The sequence below is a fragment of the Macrobrachium nipponense genome, chromosome 31 (assembly GCF_015104395.2).
Source record: "Macrobrachium nipponense isolate FS-2020 chromosome 31, ASM1510439v2, whole genome shotgun sequence".
Taxonomy (NCBI): domain Eukaryota; kingdom Metazoa; phylum Arthropoda; class Malacostraca; order Decapoda; family Palaemonidae; genus Macrobrachium; species Macrobrachium nipponense.
The window spans coordinates 16,445,327-16,463,217 of NC_061093.1; the positions used below are offsets into that span (position 1 = coordinate 16,445,327).

General features: G+C 41.7%; 1 protein-coding gene across 2 annotated transcripts in view; it reads right to left on the reverse strand.

The window, feature by feature from the left end:
- Positions 1-17,192, reverse strand: part of LOC135206649 (importin-4-like) — an 87,879-nt gene extending 70,687 nt beyond the window's left edge. The window contains exon 1 of one of the 2 annotated variants that reach the window (XM_064238002.1): positions 17,044-17,192. In XM_064238002.1, coding sequence (XP_064094072.1) covers positions 17,044-17,109 — 66 coding nt within the window. In that variant the 5' untranslated portion in view covers positions 17,110-17,192. Of the gene's footprint in view, positions 1-16,613; positions 16,641-17,043 lie in introns of those variants that run through there. The other variant, XM_064238003.1, reaches the window with a different exon arrangement.
- Positions 17,193-17,891: the final 699 nt, after the last annotated feature.

Below are 17,891 nucleotides of genomic sequence, written 5' to 3' on the forward strand. Positions count from 1 at the left end.
GGAACCATCCCCGTTTTCTATCATATTTCTCTCTTCCACCTGTCTCCTGCGGGGAGGACTGGGTGGGCCTTTAATTGTATATCGCCAGGTAAGTATGTATGAAACTTTATTGTAACATAAACCAATATCATTTGCATACAATCAAACTTACCTGTCAGATATATACATAGCTGATTGGCACCCTTCGGTGGAGGGTAAGAGACAGCTACTATATGGAATAGACAGGTAAACAATATGTTGTAGGTATAAATAAAACTTGGTTCCTACCTGATAGGTGGTAGACTTGGTGGGTGTTTGCCCAGTAGTCTGCATCACCTCAAGAAACTTTAGCGAGATATGTGATCTATGGCCAAGAGTTCTTGTGGGTCTGCCGATGGGGTCTTACCCACTTACTCAGCAGAGCCTAAAAGGACTTTGTCAATGGGTGCTGATCCACTTATATGACAATAACACCTTATGAAGGAGCACACAACCAATCCCGACCACCTGATCCTAACCATGTGTTAGAACTAATGATTGTTACGAGTTATCCCCGAACTCGTCACAACAACCGTAACTCAAAACCACTACGCACACATACATAATTTTTTTTTTTTTTTCAAAAAAAATTATACTCAACTAATTGGATATGACGAGAATTCTCTTATGAACAACATAGACGGCCGCCCGTGCGAGCCTGAATCCTCCATTGTTCAAGAAGAGATTCTCGACCATATCCAACAGAAGAACAGTATATACATATTAAGGATTGGTGTCGGCTCCCGTACCCAGAATCGTATCTGCCGATACGATAGGACCTAGAGAAAAGCACTTCTCATACGTCACACGCACGTCTTTCAAGTAATGAGATGCAAATACCGAGTTGCATCTCCAATATGTCGTATCTAATATGTTTTTAAGCGACATATTTTTATAAAACGAGAGAGACGTCGCAACCGCTCGTACTTCATGAGCTTTTACCCTCAGAAGTTGTAATTGTTCGTCCGGACAGACCTTGTGAGCGTCCGTAATGACGTTTCTTACAAAGAACGCTAGAGCGTTCTTTGACATCAGTCTTGTGGGGTCTTTTACCGCGCACCAAAGACCTTGTCTAGAGCCTCCCAACTGACGCTTCCTCTGAAGATAGAACTTCAGAGCTCTAACAGGGCATAGAGACCTCTCTGCTTCTCTGCCTACTAGACTAGGAACATTCCTTTGATTCGAATGACCTAGGCCAGGGATTCGTGGGATTCTCGTTTTTCGCTAAAAACAGAGTCTTAAACGAGCAAATCGCCGAGTCTCCCTTGAATCCTACTTTATCCTGCAGAGCTTGTAACTCACTAATTCTTTTTGCCGTTGCTAACGATAAAAGAAATAGGCATTTTCTAGTTACGTCTCTAAATGAGGCCTGATGAGGAGGTTCAAATTTATCCGAAGACAGGTATTTGAGAACTACGTCCAAGTTCCAGTTCGGAGGTACTGGCTCCTTAGATTTTGACGTCTCAAATGATCTTATGAGATCGTGGAGATCTTTGTTATTTGCCAGATCTAAACCTCTGTTCCTGAACACAGCCGAGAGCATACTCCTGTATCCCTTTATTGTGGATACAGCTAGATGCGATTTTACCCTCAAGAATAGCAAGAAATCCGCAATTTCCGCTATAGAGGTAGAGGAGGAGGACAACTTCTTGGCTCTACACCACCTTCTAAAGACCTCCCACTTCGACTGGTATACTTTCGAAGTGGAGGTTCTGCGAGCTCTCGCGATCGCGCTTGCCACTTCGCGAGAAAAGCCTCTCGCTCTGACAAGTCTTTCGATAGTCGAAAGGCAGTCAGAGCGAGAGCGGGGAGGTTTTGATGGTACCTCTTGAAGTGTGGTTGTTTGAGCAGATCCGTCCTTCCTGGTAGGGATCTTGGGGAAAGTCGTACGATCCACTCTACCACCTCCGTGAACCATTCCTGGGCCGGCCAAAAGGGGGGGCTGGCTATTAAAGTCATCCTCGTCTCTTTTGACGCCACAAACTTTTTCAATACTAACCCCAGGATTTTGAATGGGGGAAAAGCGTACACGTCCACTCGAGACCAGTTTAGCAGGAAGGCGTCTACCATAATTGCTCTTGGGTCTTCCACGACCGAGCAAAACACTGGGAGCCTTTTTGAAATGTATGTTGCGAATAGATCCACGTGAGGAGTTCCCCACAGAGACCAGAGATCGCGACATACTTCCTCGTGCAGAGTCCATTCTGTATGAAGGACCTGGTTCCTCCTGCTGAGCCTGTCCGCCCTCACATTCCTTACTCCCTGTACGAACCTTGTCAGCAGGGAGATGTTCCTGTGAGACGTCCAAAGTAATAAGTCCCTCGTGAGTTCGTAAAGGTGGAACGAGGAGTGAGTCCCTCCCTGTTTTCGAATGTAGGCAAGTGCGGTGGTGTTGTCCAACGTTTACTTGTACTACCTTGTCTCTCACCAGAGGTTCTAGACTCTTCAAAGCCAGGTGAACGGCGAAGAGCTCTTTGCAATTTATGTGCCAGGACACCTGTGCTGGTTCCCAGGTGCCTGACACTTCCTCCTAGCCTAATGTCGTCTCCCCAACCCGTCTCCGACGCGTCGGAGAACAACACTAGGTCTGGGTTCTTTGAACTTAGAGAGGGACCCCTTTGTTCTCTTCCAGAGGCCGCAACCACCACTGTAGGTGTGTCTTTACCTCCATTGGAATAAGGGGAAAACGTCCGACAGCTGTCCGTTTTTCCAGCTCCAAGACTTCTTGAGGAAGAATTGAAGTGGACGGATATGCAGTCTTCCGAGAGGGAAGAATTGTTCCAGCGAGGAAAGCGTCCCCAGAAGGCTCAACCATTCCCTCGCTGACGTTTGCTGTTTCTCTAAGAAGAGAGAGATTATCCTCAAACCTTTTTCTGTTCTCTCTTGCGAAGGAAAACTCGAAAACCCCGAGAATCCAATCCGAATCCCCAGATAGACTAGGTCTTGTCTGGGGGTCATTCTGAGACTTCTCGAGGTTCACAAGCAATCCCAACGCCTTGGTCAATTGTAGTGTTAACTTTAGGTCCTCCAAACACTGTCTCTCCGATCTGGCCCTGATGAGCCAGTCGTCTAGGTACATCGAGACATTCACTCCTTTGAGATGAAGAAATCTCGCCACATTCCTCATCAGGCTTGTGAAGACCTGAGGAGCTGTGGACAGGCCGAAACACAAGGCTCTGAACTGAAAGATCCTTCCCCCCGTCATGAAACGGAGGTACTTCTTCGATGAAGGGTGGATCGGGACGTGAAAATAGGCGTCTTGGAGATCTAGAGACACCATCCATCTCCTTGTCGTAATGACGCTAGGACTGAAGCAGAAGTCTCCATGGAGAACTTCTCCTTCTGAACCAAATTTTGTTCAGAGCGCTGACGTCTAGTACTGGTCTCCAGCCTCCCGAGGCTTTCGCCACTAGAAAAAGGCGATTGTAAAACCCCGGGGAGTTTTGATCCAGTACTAGTTCTACTGCACTCTTGTCCCACATTTGTTCCACCATTGATCGAAGAGTATCCCTCAGCACAGGATCCTTGTACTTGGCTGATAGTTCCCTCGGTATAGACGTTAGGGGCGGAGTATTCAGGAAAGGGATACGATATCCCTTCCTTATGATCTTTAGTGAAGACGCGTCCGCGTCTATCAGTGTCCAGGCTTCCACGAATTCCAGGAGTCTGGCACCTACTGGTGTTTGGAGGAGAAATGTTTCATTTGCCCTTTTTAAAGGGACGAAAGGCGGAACCTACCTCTTCTCTCTGGAGCCTTCCTTCTTGCGGGAGGTCTGGAGATCGGAACACCTCGAAAGGGCTGCCTAGAAGTGCTAGGTTCTTTCTTGTCCGACACTAAAGCAGGTTTCTTCTTCCTAGCAGACTGCGTCAGAAGATCCTGTGTCGCCTTCTCAGTTAATGAGTGAGCTACGTCCTTCACTAACTTAGAAGGAAACAAAAGTCCGAAAGAGGTGCATATAGCAGAGCTGCCCTCTGCGCATGCGAGACTGCCTTTGTTAAGAAGGCGCCATACACTGTCCTTTTCTTCAAAAGACCTGCTCCAAATAATGCAGAGACTTCCAAAGATCCATCTTGTACTGCTTTGTCGATGCACGACAAAATGCATAGCAAGGCTTCAGGTTCGATTCCTGCGAATCGTGAGCTTTCTTGGACTCACCCCAAGGGACCAATCTAAGAAGTTGAATACTTCCAATACATGGAACAGTCCCTTGAGGAGATGATCCAGTTTCCGAAATACTCCAAGTAATACGGGCAGAAATTAAAGACTAGGACGCCTTGAAGCGTCAACTAACGTCGAAAAGTCTGCCTCTGTAGTAGAAGGGAGAGCGATACCCATATCCTCCCCCGTCTTGTACCATATGCCTCTTTTCCCAGCTAACCTTGCTGGAGGCATGCAAAATACTGTCCTGGTTAAGTCTTTCTTCGACTTCATCAGGCGTCTAAGGCGTGTAAAGCCCGCTTCATCGAGATGGTGGGCTTCATTTCTTCAGAAAAAAGACGAAGTCTTCTTCGCCTTCGCACCGTCGAAAAGCAGAGCGCGCGAGGGGAAGGAGGAGCAGCCGGAGTCAACTCGTCTCCGTATTCTCCAAAAGCATGGTAGTCAACACCTTATAGTTTGACAAGCCCTCTCTTCCAAGATCTTCATCCTCCGAGTTTCGTTCGAACTCGTGATAATCCTGAGTTTCTGTTCTCCTTTCAGAACTTTCTTCTTCTGGGGGAGACAACTCCTGATCGGAGAGGGGCTAAGGGAATGAAAGTCTTTCCTTTTTCCCCGTTCTGATCGACTTGGAAGGAGTCACAACCTGCGGCTTCTCTCGCGCTTTAGAAGACGTCATGTATGACTCTTCCCGCTCTCCGAGCGTCATGGATGACGTCTCTTGTTGACGTTTAGATGACGCTTCGCGTCTGGAAGACGCTTCGCTTTCTAAGGGCTTCCTACTCGCGTCACAATCTTGGACGGAGCGTCACGTCTACGATCCTCTTGATTTGACGCTTCACTTCTAAAAGACGTCTTCCGAGCAGGAGCGAGAGGACGAGACTTCTTAATAGGAAGCGTCACGTCTTCCGACGGGGCGCTAAAAACTCACAACAAGAGATGATAGTTGTTCTTGCACCGCCATAATGATCTTCCTTGACGCTTCTCCTACGTCTAGCGCCTGGCGCCCTTCGTCATCACTAGGGGAAGAAGCATGATAAGGTACTTCCTCATAAGCGTCAGGTGCGGTTGACGCCACCTTCGCCTTCTTGATAGCAGACGGGGCGTCATCAGAGAAGCGCTCCGGGCTAGAGTCGATATCTTGCTTCATATGACTCTTCAGCGGTCTCGATAAGGTCGATTCCCTTCCACCCTCGTTTAGGTGAGGGGAGGGAGAGGACGAGAAACACTCGCGAAGGACGCGTTTCCTGTAGCGTCCTTGAGCTGGCTGCCATGAAGCAAAGCTAGCTGAAGGGACGTCTGACCGTGGGGATTCCCCACGACCTCCTTAAGGCTTTCGACTTTCCTTCTCCTCTGGGCATGTGAGCTTGGAAGAGGTCTAGGCCTGGGAGCGCCGCAGGGACGATCAAACGCCCCCTCCACAACACTGATAGGGTTCACTTCACTAAAATTTTTCACTATCACTAGCCTTACCGTTCGAGTCCGCCATCTTGGACTTCATGTCTCGAATTGTCGCTTTTAGATTGGCGATTTCCGAAGCCGAATCCGAAAAAGACACTCTGAGAATGAGATTTATAGGGAGAATCTCCAGAAGTAGAGTTAGAATTACATTAAAAGGCTCAATAGGCCTTGAATTCACACCTTTCAGTCTTCCTAACTCTATCCCTCTCTAACTTCTTCAAATAAGAAGTCAAGTCTTCCATTCTTTCTGCATTCAAACTCTCGCATTCCTTACAAGTGTTAGTAGCAGAACACTGCACCCCCCTACATTTACGGCATACAGTGTGAGGATCAACCGAAGCTTTCGGTATCCTCACCCTGCAGCCTACATTCACACATTCTCACACTCACATTAGAATCAGACATCCTGAGAAAAATCCAAAAGAGTTATTCCAAAAAAACAGTCCACAGTAGCGAATGCCAAAACACGATCCAAATACGTCACCAAAAGTCGAAAAAACGTTGATCAAATGTTGAAAAAAGAATCCAAGTCAGGAGGTAATAACAACAATGTTGATACCACCGGCGACAGAGAAAATATGATAGAAAACGGGGATGGTTCCTAGTCCTGCCACCCAGGGCAGGCCGGTAGATCACCTGACCTACCTGTAGCGAGTGCGCGAAATTTGAATTTCTGTCGGGACGACGGAGTCTTAGCTATGTATATATCTGACAGGTAAGTTGATTGTATGAAATGAGGTTTTCATGCTCACTGATCACAAATTGTCTTCCACCATCAGAAGGGTCTCCAGATGCATCAACTTGTCTAGGTTGTGAAGGAAGAGCAACTCAGAATATTTGTAAACAAACTGGAGTTGCATGGAACTATAATGGCCAAGGGAAGTGCATAGCTAGCAACCATGGCATCTGCAATGAGGTCTTCGTCTTCTGGATCTAAATAAGTTGGTGCAGCTGGAGAGCTGTTTGGACCAACGTAATGCTATCTTGTAAAGATCTTACACTACACTTTAAAAATGTACATTATTTGGAAACAATATAATACCAGTCATTGTATCTCTCAGGTTTTACTGCTTATTATACTACCTTTAACATGGAAAAACATTGTCATTCTCACTCTGTACTGAATTAAATACCTTATGAACCATCTTCCCATATGTCATGGGATATAAGTTTGTTACCAGTCAGTTATGTGATCAAGGCAGTGGTGAAAAAGTACCTATTCATTCTAAGCCTCAGGGACAGAAAGACGATCACTAAAATATTTGTTTATTTACAAATACAGGCAGTCCCCGGGTTATGACGGTCTCGGCTTACGACATTCCGAGGTTACAACACTTCTTAATTATATTCATCATACATTATTTCCAGGGTTATGACGCCTACAATGCTCATCTGGCAGATAAAATATGACACCAAAAATGCAAAATAATCAATATTTGAAGGTTTTTTTTTTGTTTTATGAAAAATACCCATAAGAATGCAGTTTACATAGTTTCAATGCACCCAAAGCATTAAAATAAGGTTTTCTTAGGATCTTGACAAAGTGTTTTCCAGCTTACGACGATTTTCGGCTTACGTCACGTCTCAAGAACGGAATCCCCGTCGTAACCTGGGGACTGCCTGTACTAACCAAGCAGGTCAAGTACAGCTAGGGGACGCATTTCATAGGTTTTTTTTTTTCTTTTACTGTTAAGGGGCGCTGGGCAGAGAAACATTTGTCTATCCATCCCATTACACAAGATATGGAAAAATTTCTGAAGTATCAGTTGTGGTAATCTACAATACCTCATGATCAGTCAATAAGAGCAAGCACCAAGTAAAATTCAATTCTGTTGGCCATAGTCACTGGGTCACTAGGTGAAGTCCTTTGTTTAGAAGGGATAATCATATATTTTTGGGATAGACAGGGAAGTGGAAGGCCCAACCTTCAAGGAGCCCTTTTCAAATGTGGGCACTCCACTTGTGTCCCTATGAGAAACACCGATGAACTACACGGATGTCAGAATTTGTATTCACCAGAAGATGACAGATAAAACATTCTGTACATACTACATGGCTTCTGGAAACTATACACTTCCACAATTCTTAGTCTGACAACATTGCTTGAAGGAAACCCAAACACTTTGTCAATATCTGGCTTTCACTTATTATTCTTTTGCTCTTATGTATCATATCCAGTTTTGTTCATAGACTCAGTATGTTGAAACAAAATTCAAGCCAAAGGTCAAGTGTCGTGACCCATGAGGTCATTTGCTGAGAATAAAGTTAAAACAATTACTAGGAGTGTGTGGACAGTAAGATGGCACATAGGGAATATGAATGGAGGCATATAGTCAGCTGGGGGGCTGAAAAGACACTGCAAAGAACAGAAGTACAGTGTTTGTTTATTTTTGTTTGTATGGTGCTTTTACGTTGCATGGAACCAGTAGTTCTTCAGCAACGGGACCAACGGCTTTACGTGACTTCCGAACCACGTCGAGTGAGCTTCTATCACCAGAAATACACATCTCTCACTCCTCAATGGAATGGCCGAGAATCGAACCCACGACCACCAAGGTGGGATGCTAATACCATACCAACCACGCCGCTGAGGCACTTTTGAGAAGTACAGTGGACCTCCCCTTATTTGTAGGGGATGCATTCCAGACCCCCGGGGGTGAATAGCTACAATTAGCAAATACTTAGAACCCCTATCAAAATGGTTCAAGCTGCCTATTTTGTTTATAAAAAAAAAAAAAAAAAAAAAAAAAAAACTGCTCAAAATGCTCCTAATTGGTTTTTCAAATATTTTTACCACAAAAAGTGCATTTAATCATGAAAATTTATATGAAAGTAATAAAGTAATTTGTGGATATTTCTCAGAAAAATACCGCGAATCTGTGAATTTCCCGCGAATAATGGGTAGATGTAATCCACATGGATTTCCACAAATATGAGAGTCCGCGAATGCTAAGAACGCAGATACGGGGGTCGACAGTAATGCCTACAGTGCACTATGAGGTGCACTAGTGGCACTACCCCGCTATGGGACTAGGATCAAATTTATTAGATTTATAGTGTAATTTGCAATTATGTTTACATTTTTTTTTTACATGCTTCCTCTATCTTGTGAAAACTCACCATTCAGATTTATAACCTTTCAGCTTGCTCCTCAATTACATGTGCACAAAAGGCTACGAATGAAAGGCATGCTAAAACTATTACTAAAACAATACATATATATCACCTATTGATCCTTAAGCGATACATATATATCACCTATTGATCCTTAACCAAACTGCCTTCAATGCATTTTGTTTTGTAAAATCCAATGGACAAAATATGTCATGACCTATCTTCTTGCACATACAAAGTTTAACTAACATAGCATCAGTCATGATAGATTTTGTGATAAGGTCATCATGACATGATGACAAAGAAACACAGACTGCCAACCTCGACATACATTAATGCAAGATGGTTACAATCTCACACAGTCTGACTGAAGAATTGATGTTTCTGAATTGGTGTCACACCGAAGGATTACCCATCACTAACATTTATTTAAGAGGGTCTCTACCTTTGTACCAGCTTCGAATGAAATCACTTCAATCATGTGAGAATTTGGGCTATTTTACAGAAGAGCTCTGTGTGTGGGTATCATTTATTAATAGAACTTTTTAAATAAAAAATATGGAAAAGGTTGTAAGGTAGTATAAAATGCAGTACAAGTGATGTAAATGTTTTTGCATTCACCTGGACTAGTACTGAACATAGGATTCCATGGAGCTTTTCTGTAGAATTACCAAGAAGTTGCAGCTCAAAACATAACCATCTATTTTGGAAAGAAGTTTGAATTCCATTCGACCGTGTAGGAGTCATGATGACAAGCAAAATGACATTCTGATGAGGAGATTGTATTTGAAAGAGTTAGTTTCAGTTTCGGAGTTTGGATAGAAGTGTTTCACAGCTCCATAGCCCCACTGTTTATCATGCTGAATTCTGTTTGCCTATAGCTCGAGTGATGGTTTAAAGTTAAAATTCATTGACTGATTGTGTATTATATCTGGCGTCACAACATCTGGGTAATTGACACCAAAATAAATTAAATAGAAAAAATTAAATTTTTGATAAATTTCATATAAAAATATCTATAAATATGTTATATAAAAATTTTGTTCTTATATATAAGTTCTTACATAGACAATCTATGTATAATTTAAATTTGGTTGAGGAGGCCTGCCTCCCTCATATAGATATATAACTGCTCTATATTATGTACAATCCTTTCCAAGAATTGTAGTTACGATAAAATTACCTACTCTGTCTCGACCCCAAGACAGGAACCTATGTCTCAAATTCCCGAATCTGGGACATTCAATCAGCAAATGTTTCACAGTCAAGGGCACAGTACAGTTCTCGCAAAATGGAGGATTTTCACGAGACATCAAGAACCCATGTGTGAGTCTTGTATGTCCAATCCTCAATCTGCACAACATTGTTTCTTGTCTCCTTAGCATATTCAGATATGACCAAGGAGACATTGATGACGTGATATTGCGCATCTTTTGATTAGTCAAAATATCCTCCCACTGGGACTGCCAACATTTTTTAACTCTCTGACCTACTAGAGGATACAAATCCTGATATGGTAGTAGGCATCTTGTGGGTTCTGGGGAGCTGACTGCAGACTTTGCAAGTTGGTCAGCTTTCTCATTCCCAGCCACCCCAACATGGGAAGGAACCCAACAGAACTTTATTTCTTTCCCTCTATATATCTAAAATCAGAGGGTTTAAAGGGTTAAAAGATTCCAGCGACAGAAGAACACTTCTTGAGTCACAATATATAATCAAATTATTTTCATTCCGAATTAAAACTTCCTTTAAAGCCTTTAAAATTCCATATAATTCTGCTGTAAAAATCAATGCAACAGATGATAAACTGCCACTTCTCTCTGCATCAGGGAAGGCTACACCAAAGCCGACGCCAGCATCTGACTTTGAGCCATCCGTGAAAGCTGCAGTGGAGTCATCATGTTGCAAAGTGTTCTAAAAAATATCGACCGCAAGGCCTCACTGGACAATTCTGTCTTATTAAAATTAAAAGATCTACAAAATTTTATCTCTGGAAAGTTCCAGGGGGACTAACTGAATATCAGATAAAAACAATCTACTGAACTGTAATAGCCTAATTAACAAGTACGAAATTATGTACCTCCTTTAATAAAAGTGAAATAATTAAAAGGAACAGTTTTCTGTAACAAGCTGCATCCATAACTCTTGGGAAAATTCGGCATTTTGCCACCTTTTTATTGTTGTTGGAGCTGTAGAGAGAGAAGCAGGAGACTTGAGGAATAAAAGATGTTCCCATAAACTTAATTGCTGTAGACACCACAGTATTCATGGGGGATGAGTACCAGACACCCCATCTATGAATAGCTAAAATTCGTGAATAGTACTTAAATTTAAACCCATCTAAAATTGCTAGAACTCCCTATTTTGATAGTTTTAGAGACGCGTCGTAACCTGAAAATTGTTATAGGCTGGATCATCAAAAATCGTAACGAATCCGAAGAAAACCTTACTTTTAATGCTTTGGGTGTATTGACAACTATGTAAACTAAATTTATATTGTAGTATTCATCAAAAAAACTTTCAAACATTGATTATTTTTTCTTTTTGGGGTTATGTTTCTTCCGCCGGATCAGTGTCTTAATCCTGGAGCATCGACATAAACCTGGAAATAATTTCTGATGAATAAAATTGAGAAGCGTTATGACCTCGGAACGTTATAAGGTGAAACCATCGTAAACCAGGGGCTGACTGTAGTTTTATAAAAAAATGTCCATTAAGTCACGAAAATTAAATGAAAATACAGTAATTTGTGAACAGTTCTCGGTGAAAAACACTGCAAATAGGTGAATTTTCTGTGAATAATGGTTATATACAGTCCTTGGAAAAATCAGCAAATAGGCAAGTCCGCGAATCACGAGTCTGAGAATATCAGGGGTCGACTGTAGTTTAATCTTAAGTCATCCTTCATAACCTAACCAAGTTAGGGTACAAATCCTATACAGCCATAAAGAAGAGGTACAGACCACAATTCACATATCGACATTGTTGTTGAGACCAACATGGCCTGCAGTATTCTTTGGCATACGCTGTCATGGTGAAATCCCAACCACCCACTAACATTACAATCATCAAGCTAAATGCATTGTGGTAAAACTTTACAATAGTCGTGCAGCCTGGTTCCCACCAGTTGTCGACCGGGACAGGTTATTGCCTTCTTCGCCACCCCGGCCAGGTCAGGGCATGTGGCCTTAGGTTAGGTAGGTAAGATCTGGTTAGGTCATGACTCGGTAATTTAGGAGAGTTGGGGTCTATTAGTGCACGAGGAACATATCCTGATGGACGACTGGGAGGAATCAGGCCGCAGAAGTATCAAAGTTTTACCCGCTTTGTTAGCAAAGATGAAGTTCCATTGCTTTGATAATTTGCTGCAGTTTAGCCTATCGTCAATTATCACAACAAAGGGTTACTCCTAAGGCATGACCTAAGTATTTTCTGATTAAGATAATTTTCACTGGTACAGAACAATGAATTAGGCATATCCCAGCAGAAGCCTAACCTATACTCAGTTTTTTTCCATCTGTCCATCCACCTGTGGTGTTTCCGTATGGTAACACTGCGTACCGGGCTTTAGATAGTTACATTCAGCTTACATTCAACAATACTAATAATATCCCATTTCGAATATTAACGGTGTAATTCGCATACAGTAAATTATTAAAACACTTTTCAGTTGCAAATGTACACCCAGATATCTTTTATTTACCTAAAACTTATACATACCGTAACTATTTAAAGCCCGGGACGCAGTGTTACCATACAAAAACACCACAGGCGGATGGACAGATGGAAAAAAACAGAGTATAGTTGGTCCCTATCATATGGTCTAGCACAGAGGTTCCCAAACCTGACCATAATAAGGACCCCAGAATGAAAGTCTATGACAAGGACCCCATCCAATCAAAAGTTATTACCATACCGGGAGTTGCTATGTCATAATCAATTTGAAATTAAGTTTATGATATACATAATGTGACAAAAATGTTAGCTGCCTGCACACCAAAGCATCAATAACATCCACACAAGGATGATAGATAATCAGTGATGTATATTTTTTATAGTACATATATTTTTTCTGGAGTTGAAACATTTATCTTTTCATTGTGTCACAGACCCCATTGGGCCTTCTCTTGGATCTCAAGGGGTCCGAGGACAGTTTGGGAACCACTAGTCTAGCATCTATCCATCTGTGGAACAATCCCCTCAATGGAAAATTAACTAACATTCAAGGCTAAACTACCTAGGCCCATAATTTAAGGAGACCTACTCCAGCCTTTCTAATCTAAAGATAAGTTAAGACATAGGTAAGCCTACCCAAGCTAAGTATTAGAAAGTTTAAACAAACAATAGGGCCTGCCTACTCTAGGACTAGGGTAAAATACTGAAAGGCTGGTCTCTACCGTAGCACGACCACCTTCCTGAAAAAATCCTTCAGTACGTCCTGTAACCTTAGATAGACCGTGGAAGCAACACCTCGAGACCTCTACTTTCCTCTCAAAGGAAGTTTTTTCTCCCTAGTCACAAATTAAGGCCATAGGTAATTTCCGGTTTTCGGGAAGGTGATTGCGCTTTGGTAGAGAGGCCAGCCATTCGGTATTTTACCCTATATGAATTGAGCAAACTTATGACAGGCCTTAGAATAAAAATATTAGGTACAGGGTAAAATACCGAAAGGCTAGCCTCTACCATAGCGCTACCACCTTCCCGAAAATCAGAAATCAGGTAGAAGTAGTGTTCGAGTTACGAAAATTCGTCTTACGATAATCCGATTTTACGATGGGGCTGGCAATTAATACTGATACAACAATATTTTGAAAATAGTTAAATTTCACTCGTAATGGGTGCAGCTCAGCAATGTACAACAAGGCAACAACAGAGACAGACCACATTACAATAGCCTAACTTTATCCCATCTTCTAGTTTAAAAAAAAAAAAAAAATGAAAGTTCTATTTTAACATTTTACTCGTTTGGTAAATGTGTACAACAACAAACAACTGAACGAGAAACATTTTGCTAAGTACAACCGAATTGGATAACATCCATTTGGCTTGTATTTCAACCATTGTATGACAGTAAACAATTACTGCAGTTGTTATAAATGATATTATGTATAATAGGACTGATATATTTTTATGTAATAACTTTGTTCGCTATAGATCAAAGATCAGCAAGGAAATATACTGTTAAATTTAAAAAAAGTTGTAGTTGAAGCTGGTAACAAAGATAAAACTCCTGTAAACTTATCCGATCAAACAAAACTGTACATAAAGTTGAATTATTTTAATAAAAAATTGAGGTCTTGAAAGAATACAGTTTACTGCTGTTTTCACGGCGATAAAAGATAAATAACGTAACGGTAAAGCTCGTACTATGAAGAAATCAAGTGAAAATAGTGAACGGCATCACATAATTTTCCCTACACAATAAACATGCCCACAAGGCAATCTGTTAACAAAAAAAAAAAAAATAATAATAATTTCGTTCCCAACAAGACATTAAAATTCATATTTAGACTTAAAATTAACATGTCTTATAACAAAAAGATGACCTTGTCCCACATAAGTGAAGTATCTAGATATTCTTTTATGCTAACTAGAAGCAAAATAATTCACTCTAAATTGAGTTAAATATGACGAAATAAACTCGTATTCACCATCAGCTGATTTCCAAACCAAAATATTGACGCTTTGTTAGTGTTTTATGATACAATACACAATATGAGAATACATAATAGGATAGGGTAATGTATAATTTTTAAAAGATTCAAGGAAAAGATGCATATTCGTTATGTTTTTATGCCATAATTAAATGTAGGCATCAGCATCCTGATAGGTATCGCTCAATTATGCCGATGTCTGTCCGAATCAGAGTCCGATTTACCATGGTATTTATCATCGTGTACGCTAGGCTAACTTGTTAAATGTTAATTCAATTTCTCTTAGTGCTGAATTATCATGAGCCAATATGCATTGAACCTAGGGAATTAGCTGAAATTGATAATTACTATGCCGTGTAAGCATACTGTGTAGTGTAGGGTACGTTACCCTATATGTAAAGATGGTACAGATTACCCCAGTGTAGGCTAGGCTACATTCGAGATACGATTTTTTCGACATACGATGGGTTTATCGGAACCTAACCCCATCGTAAGTAGGAGAATACCTATGGCCTTAATTTGTGACTTGGGAGAAAACACTTCCAGATTTAAGTATAGATCTCGAGGTGTTGCTATGATGGATGCTAGCTCTTGACTAATGTCTATCCTGGGTCACAGGATGTGTTAAAGTACTTTTTCGGGAAGGTGGCTGTGCTACAGTAGAGGCCAGCCATTCGGTATTTTACCCTAAGTAGGCCTATCCTTCGTCAGGATAGGTTTAACTTAGGCTATTCCTCGAGCAAGGTTAAATTCTTTGGAAAACCTATGAAAGGCCTTAGAATGAATGAACTAGATATTGGTACGGCAACCGTAACCTGATTGCGATAGATATTGGTACGGCTGTGAACTGCGCATGCGCGAACCCTTGTTTACCGCTTCAGGCATATCAGTGACAGCAAGAAAATGGCGACCGAGCAATGTGAACTGTGTAATAATACATCAGTTTTCACCAAAAAACAGATGCTTTCAGGTTTCAATGAGTTGAAAAAGGCAACAGATGTATACGAAGAGTCAAACTTCCAGAAATTGTATATCCGTAGGTCACGAACAATTGAATCAGCCCTGAAAAGAGCTCTGAAGGGGAGGTTTAAAGATTTGAGGCCTAGCTAGTGCAGTTACAGCAGTCAGAAGTGCATCAAATATGGGAAACATGCAATTAATATAGACCTGATTCGGATGATCACTTACAATTGATTAGGCCGTTTACCAGAGGATCGACTTTGGTAGTTTTCCTTACCACCATGAATACAGCAGAGCACGATTTCTGTGTACTTCAAATCTTCTTTGAATCTCTTCTTCGGAGCTCTTTTGAAGGCCGATTCGATCTTTCGTGACCTACGGATATACAATTCCTGGAAGTTTGACTCTTCATAGACGTCTGTTGCCTTTTTCAGCTCTTAGAAACCTGAAAAAATTTTTTTCAGCAAAAACTGATGTTGTATTATTACACAGTTCAGAGGAGATTCAAAGATGATTTGAAATACACAGATAGATTAGTTTAGTTTTATTTTTCATGTATATACCTAGTCAAAATCTAATCATGTTTAGTATGCATTATTGTGATTTTTTATATTTTAATTTACTGTCAAAAAGTTTTGGTGTTTGGGTGATGACAGTATGGTGGTGCACTTTGACATTTTGAATTGAAAATGTTCAGCGAAACAATTCAGTTCGACTAGTATTAGCTATTACTACTGTCGCTGATCTTTAGTGCCATAGCTAGGTAGCCTATAGGTACTATAACTCTTAGCAACAGTGTAGGCAACTCCTGTAAGATTAGCAAACTGGTAAACGGATACGGCTAACTGCCATACCTACAAGAAGTCAAGAGCACAATACAGCATCATTGAGAGAATCTGACGTACCCCCACCACACTAGGCTATGTTATTTGTACGGCAGGAAGTCTGAAATCGACGCATGCACAACTCACAGCTGTACCAATATCTATCGTGATCAGTATACAGCTGCCGTACCAATATCCTGTGCCTAGGTATAATGAAAGCACTAGCTACAGGCCAAAATATGCGGTTCCAATGGGAACCTTTATGAGGGTAGATCTATAGTTTAGGGTTGACTCGGTCCCACAAAGGTCGTGGTGAAATTCCTTTCCCTGATATCTAGTATAGCCTATAGCCTATTACCTATAGCCTACTAGTAGGTATTACTCAAGCGAGGTCAAATTCTTTGGAAAAACAATGACAGGCCTTACAATTAAAATCATATACTAGGCCTAAATCTGCGGTTCCACTGGGAACCTTCGTCAGGGTAGTAGTAGCAGCTCCAGGCCGACTCTTGTAAAGGTCGCGGCGGCAGAATTCCTCCGCAGGACAATTCGTCGAAAGATGTCGAAGTTCATACTGCCGGACACGGCAGAAGTCATCATCCAGCACCGAACACGCCAAGGAGCGGTGCAGAATATGCCACGGTGAAAGAAGGCGTGGCAAAGGCCCATCTGTGGGATCCCGAAGCGTGTTTACTCTACCACGTGAAATCCCTCTCACTCTCTCGGCCCCGGCCACAAACACGCTACTTGTTTACCTTTATTTAGCCTCTCATATCTGCCTCATTTCGGCTCTATTTCAGGCCGGTTCGGGCGTCAACTGAGGTCGATAGACTGGAGAGTTGCTCTTCCATCTTACCTCCTGAATGACTGCATTGTCAGCCACTAAAAGTTTGTTGAGAATCTCCTCCAAAGGCGGTGCCATGACGGTAGTTCCTTCGGCTCGGTTAGTGACAACTGAGGCAGAGTTGGTGCTGCTAAGGGAGGAGGAGGAGGAGGGGGCTGAAGGGTCGTGGGATGGGAGGGGTAGACCTCGAATGCTTCTTTCATATCCCCGCCAACTTCAAATATTCTCCTTTTCCCCTATTGTATTATGTTTTTACTCCCTTATTTTTGTTATAATTATAGAAATACGTACGCGGGTCACTTTCATTTATAAATTACATACTCTTTTTTTTCATTTACGCCCGTCGACCATGGTTGTCTCGTTATTCATTTTCTTTGAAGCAATGTTTTGCATGTTATAAGTCTGTAGGTAATACTAATATAAATAAGATTACATGTTTTCTGTTATTTTAGATCACGTGCGTTAATTCATAAAAGAAAAATTCTTTGTGGTTCCACCGCTTGTCAAAAGAAAGATGTATGATATTAAATAGATCACGTAACCCAATTCTTTTCTGCTGCCGACTCTTGAAACGATGACCTAACCAAGATGGCCGCCTCCAAGTTGCCGCTCCCGAAGGCGAAAATAACCTCGCATAACTTCAGTTGTTCACGCACAGCTTGCAGAAAATTTAGTCTTTGCTCTATATTTAATGCTTCGTCGAGAGGTGACGGTGAAATCGAGAATAAATTGAAATCATTGGAGCTAAGTTAAGCCTGAGACAGGTTGGGGCCCGTCTAGCCATACTGCATTCTTTGCATTTGACCAACCCCACTCATGCAGTTATTTCCTGTTATCTTAAAAGAAGAGGCATCCACGTG